At 35.0% G+C, this 6522-nt stretch overlaps 1 protein-coding gene across 1 annotated transcript; it reads left to right on the forward strand.

Annotated features, from left to right (window-relative positions):
- Nucleotides 1–4659: 4659 nt before the first annotated feature.
- Nucleotides 4660–5601, forward strand: LOC130869741 (olfactory receptor 8K3-like). Its single transcript, XM_057762151.1, has one exon. The coding sequence runs from the start codon at nucleotides 4660–4662 to the stop codon at nucleotides 5599–5601; it is 942 nt and encodes a 313-aa protein (XP_057618134.1).
- The last annotated feature ends 921 nt before the right edge of the window (nucleotides 5602–6522 follow it).

The following is a 6522-nucleotide window of genomic DNA, read 5'->3' on the forward strand; positions in this document are numbered from 1 at the left end:
TTCTTTGTCATGTTTTGAACTCCAACTTCCGATTAAGCAAGTTTGGGTCCTTAATTTTTGCACTGTGTTGCCTAGCGTTACCCAGTACTTGTCTTTTTGCATTGGTTTGTTTTACTCAGTATCATAGTATCCAGGTTCAACTTTTATTATCACACATTGCATTCTTTAAGTTGAATGATATTTCTGTTTGTATTTACTTTTAATTTATCTAATCATATGTCAACAAATAAAGTGCTTTCCATATTATAGATTTTTTAAAACATTCTACAGTAAATATGAACATATTAACTTCTTATGATATTACTATTGCTTCTTTTATACGAAATCCTAAATTTGAATTGCTAGCATACACAATTACTAAATGTACAAAGTCACAGATGAATATACCTGCTTTTGGCAATTAGTGGCCAAGTTCCTGGCATTTCATTAATATTTCAAATGCTTCAGGGATAATCTGCAAATTGTATGGCATCTCCTTAGGGGGAGTTGCAAAATGTGAAAAAATCTTTAAATTGTACTCAACTGCACCTTGTTAACCAACACACGGATGAATTAAGAAAAGTTTCATTACAAGTCACAATGACAGAGAGTTTGTGTGTCCAGAATCTACAGCAATGACTGAGTTTGCTCAGGTTTTGTCATCACATGTAAGTGACTGTTTCTGACAAAGTTTTTGTGATTTATGCCTCCCAAGATATCTGAGGAACAACTGGATTTCTCTCTTTTTTTCCTTTATCCCTCCATTTTCAGATTATATTTGAATGTATTGAAATACAATGAGAGAGTAACCAACATGTAATTCATGTTGTCTTAGAAAATATTTGTTTGCATACATGTGTGTGCTTATAAATGTAAATTATTTTATTTATCATGAAATCCAAAAATGATAGGAAGAGATGATGCATCGGTGTCATATGCATTTATATATATATGTGTGTGTGTGTGTGTGTGTTTTACACACACACACAGATACACATACACACATATATATGAAACCATTATATATATATATATGTATATGTATATGTGGCAAAATTTGAAGCTGTAAATTTTCAGTATTTCATTTTCATATTTGTGCACTAGTGACTTACCTTCTTTGGTGATGTTTTCAAATTATTTTTAAAATTTAGTATTTTTAAAGGAATACAGAGTATGTTACTGAATGAGTATTTGTTTCTTGGAGTTTATCTTGGACTCCTTTTCCTTCTGTTTATTTTTTCTCCAATTATAATCTTTTTTATCTTATGTATTATATTTTATTATTGTCTCTTAGAAACCTGTTTGTTTTCTAATGAGAGACAAAAATGGAACAGATCTAGATGGAAGAAGAGGTATAGAGGAACTGGGATAGTAGAAGAGGATGATATGGTAATCAGGATATATTATATGAGAAAAACTTATTTTCAATAAAAGAAAAAATACAAATAAAATAATTTTCAACATTTTTTCTCTTTGAAATCTTTTGCCCATTAGTCCAAAGGGAATTTCAAAACTCTCATTTGATAATAACCTGTATTTCTCCTCATTTCCTCTGATTTTTTATACTCCTCAAGGTTCATATTTATATAATATGCATCTTAACCTATGAGTTGAAACCCCTTTGGGGAAAGGGATCAATGACCCTTTCACAGCAGTCTGCATAGTGAATATTTAAATAGTGATTTACAACAGTAACAAAATTATAATCATGAAATTATGACAAGATAATTATATGATTGGGGATCACCACATGATGAAATGTATTACAGGGTCAGGTCATAGCATTTAGAATGCTGCAAACTAATAATCTAGTGTGACTTGTGTTTCTGTATGAAGTGGCTTTGGAGTTTTAAGAAATATTATAGAAAATGGCTGATGTATAGTATGTACTACCCAGTAGCCATTTGAAGCAGCAGGCACTCCTGAGCCATCATAACACTCATATAATGTTATAAATGTTGAACATAAAGCAAACTAAACAATAGGTATCAGTGTGTATGTTGGTAACAAAGTAAAGCAGGAAATAATACCTTAGAGATTGATGCTTCTTTCTGAAGATTAAGATGTTTCCTTGCCATGTAGGAAGCTGGGGAGCGGTGTCAGGATAACAAGCCATGATAGGTACTGATTGCTTCTAATAAGAGGAGAGTGTAAATGTCCTTGAGACCATGGAGCTTCCAAAGTTTCTTTGCAATATTCTGCTTCACAGACTGTATCATATATACACCACTGATTTTTATATTATTCTACCCATATTTCTGTAACTATAGACTGTTTTTTAAATAAAAAGGAAATAATTTCTTATGAGGTTTACTGATCCACAAGAAATTAATTTTAGGATATTTTTGATCATATGAATATTCTCACATAGCTATTTATATGGAAAATTAGTCAGAGAAAAGAGCTAGGTGAGGGTACCTGTTGGCTTGATAGAAATGATGGGATGGAAATAGGCAAAGGTTTTCAAAGGAAATGAACGATTGAGCTGTAGAGTTTCAGAGTCAGGGTGTATCTTTAAATCATGAAATTTAAGGGGCTGGAAAGATGACTCACCTGGTAAAATGATTGATGTACAAGCAGAATGACCAGAGTTCAATCCCCAGGAGTTAAGGGAGGGGTAAGGGCAGTGCCACACACCTATAATTCCAAATTTGAGCAGACAGAGCTATGTACAACCACGGTGCTCAAAGTCAGCCTGTTTATTCTGTGATCCCAAGCTCAGTGAGAGATACTAAGTTGTAAGTGACTGAGAAAGATTGACATCAACCCTTCTCTTTCAAGTGGTCATCTTTACACACACTGGCAACATATCCACATACATATGGTCACAGACACACTATACACATGCATGCCTATAAACAGGGACTTCAATGTACAGTAATTTATTGAGAGTTGTTGCAGTAAAATGTTTATGATGCTGTTGTGATAAGAGCGGCAGGGCTGCGTCCCCGGCACCCGGCCGCCCACATGGCTTATGCCCCAAAATAATTACACAGAAACTGTATTCTTTTAATCACTGCCTGGCCCATTAGTTCCGGCCTCTTATTGGCTAGCTCTTACATATTGATCTAACCCATTTCTAATATTCTGTGTAGTACCACGAGCTGGCTTACCAGGAAAGATCTTAACCTGCGTCTGTCTGGAGTGGGAGAATCATGGCGACTCCTGACTCAGCTTCTTTCTCCCAGCATCCTGTTCTGTCTACTCTGCCTACCTAATTTTCTGTCCTATTAAAGGGGCCAAGGCAGTTTCTTTATTACTTAACCAATGAAACAACAGATAGAAAGATGACCCACCTCCATCATTTTCCCTTTTTCTGTTTAAACAAAAAGAAAGGCTTTAACTTTAACATAGTAAAATTACATATAACAAAATGGTTATCAAGTAAAAATTATAGTTACAATATTTATATCTATTTTATCTCTTATCATAACTAAGGAAAACTATAACTATCTATCTATTCTTTAATTCCATCAAAGACTCCAGAAGGATATAATATTACCTAAGTAAACAAGAAGTCCAAAGCTCTAGAAATGACAGAGACATCTCATTGCCTGGACAGTCATCCAAAGTTCTTTTGTACCGTTGGGGCATCCATCTTTAGCCTTCAGGCCCATAGTATCCAGCAGACATTTTCATCAAGCAGGAAATTTCAAAGACAGTTTAGTCACTTTTTGCTGTGTCCTGCAGAATGTCTTGCAGACTCTTTCATGAGTCAGGAACCCCGAAAATCCATCTCACCTTTAGGCAAGTTTAGCAGTCCTTTTTCTGCGGGTTCTCTGTGTCCAGTTTATGCAACAGTCCAGGCAAGAGCAGTTTCTTGTCCAAATGACTATCAAACTCCTTAAGGAGCCTCTTCGGTGCCCATCTTTCTCTTGAAGTAGATTGGTGCTGCCAGGAGCAGACGTGTCTCATTATCATGAAAAGCCCTAAGTTATTAAAACATTAAATGCCATATTTTGCAGTCTTTGAAAGATATGAAGAATGCCTATCTAGCTGAAATATATCTATGCACATCTAGAAAATCTAACTAACATGACTAAAAGCTTGACAATTATCGATGATTATCCATTAACAACCTATATACATTACATTTTTAAATGAACTATACAGTCACAATACCTTAATCAAGATTAGAAATATGCATATACATATAACAAAATTGACCTTCAAATCCACACCAAAGCAAATTATTCATATCTATATCATGATGCTAAATTGGACAACAGCAGTTGTCTTCCTCTGCATATGTTTAGACTTAATAACCAAGTCTATGATCCACACATTGGGGCACTCACTCACTAACAAGATTGTCACAAACTTTTTCATTTGTTATCAATATTCTTTTGCATTAATATGTGTGTATCTTTCTTCACCAATTATCTATCCATTATAAAATAGTAGAATTGCATTCTCATTACTATAATCAAAACATGTATAGACATTGAAAGATTTGCTCCTGTGAGTAAAGTCAATTAGTTGCAAAAATTTGATTTATTTTTCTCTATTTCTAGATATATTCATTTATAAAAGTCTGTTTAGTCTTAAATATTTTATAATTGAAAGATTGACTCTTTTTTGAAAATACTACCTTGTATATAACTTGTCAGGTGATACTATTGGAATGTACTCATTTTGTTATTGTGTCTCTTTTCAGGAGAGATTTTCTAATAAAACTTGATGGAAAAACAAAACCTTACAGTGGTGACTGAGTTCATCTTAATGGGTATCACTGAGCGCCCTGAACTGCAGGCACCATTGTTTGGACTGTTCCTGGTCATCTACATGAGCTCCATAGTAGGCAACCTGGGCATGATCATCCTCACCACAGTGGACTCCAGGCTACAAACACCCATGTACTTTTTTATCAGACACCTGGCTATCACGGACCTGGGTTATTCTACAGCTGTGGGCCCCAAGATGTTGATAAATTTTGTTGTAGATCTAAACATAATCTCCTATAATCTTTGTGCGACACAGCTAGCTTTCTTTCTTGTGTTTATAATTAGTGAACTCTTTATTCTGTCTGCAATGTCCTATGACCGCTATGTTGCCATCTGTAAGCCTCTACTCTACACTGTCATCATGTCCCAGAGGGTGTGTAATGTGCTTGTGGCAATCCCCTATTGCTATTGCACATTTGTTTCCCTTCTAGTTGTCATAAAGATTTTCACTTTGTCTTTCTGTGGCCCCAACGTCATCAGTCACTTCTACTGTGACAGTCTCCCCTTGATATCTTTGATCTGCTCAAACACTCATGAGATTGAAATGATTATTCTGGTCTTGGCAGCTTTTAATTTGATTTCCTCTCTTCTGGTTGTTCTTGTGTCCTACCTGCTCATCCTCATAGACATTCTCAGGATGAACTCAGCAGAGGGCAGACGCAAGGCCTTTTCTACCTGTGGGTCCCACTTGACAGTGGTCACTGTGTTCTATGGGACTTTGATATTTATGTATGTGCAGCCCCAGTCCAGTCACTCCTTCGATACTGATAAAGTGGCTTCCATATTTTATACACTGATTATCCCCATGTTAAATCCCTTGATATACAGTATGAGGAACAAAGATGTAAAATATGCTCTACAGAGGACATTGGGAAAGATATATAGCATACTCTTTTAACTGTTATATGCTTGAGGAATTCTACCAACCACAATTCAACAAACATCAACATCTTTTTGTCCAAATGTTTACCCTGCACAAATGAACATATAATATATTTAAATATTGCCATCCTTTATACTAATGTGTATTATAATGTTATAAACACATCAGTGAAAAATGCGTTTGCCTTTAAAATTATTTACATATGTATGTGCATATCTCTGCATGGATGGAGATCAGAGGACCACTTGCAAGAGTCATTCCTCCACTTCTACCACATGGGCTCTCAGGGTAGAACTCAATAGCAAAGTATTCATCCCGCTGAACTATCTTCTTGGCTCCCTTTAACAAGAGGCATGAATTGTAACATATAATTGAGAAATTTTCTACCATAACAGACTGTATTTAGTTCTATAAATATATAAACATGAAGAAAAGTATGTATGCACAGTTGTAAAAAACAACTGTGGTTACATTTGAGGACTTGGTTTGCTCTTTGTGACATCCTATCGCAAGGGATTTTCTATCATCTATGTGTATTATTTATATATGTTTCCCCCCTTTCAGGCAGCATAATACTTCTGCTTATACTTCCTATGTTCCTATGAATATTGTTTTAAAATCACATTCTGATACTCTGTCAGCAGACTCATGGTCACACAATCAATGACTAGAATTACTACGGTGTATACTTAGGCTCAAATGTCCCTATGTTATTTGGAATTCTTAAGGTTTCTTGCTTTCATATACAGTTTGAGAGATGCTATTAACACAACACAACTAAGTTTTGGTACCATATTGCTTCAATTTAGTCTTTAAGTTTTTCTAATACAGTGTACTTGTGCATATTAGTGAATAAACTCATTATAATATACTCTCTGAGTTCTGCCATAGAAACTTCCAGAATTAGTTTCTTTTCCCTCACTGACTTGTTTTCAT

Source organism: Chionomys nivalis, chromosome 2 (genome assembly GCF_950005125.1).
Source record: "Chionomys nivalis chromosome 2, mChiNiv1.1, whole genome shotgun sequence".
NCBI classification, from domain to species: domain Eukaryota; kingdom Metazoa; phylum Chordata; class Mammalia; order Rodentia; family Cricetidae; genus Chionomys; species Chionomys nivalis.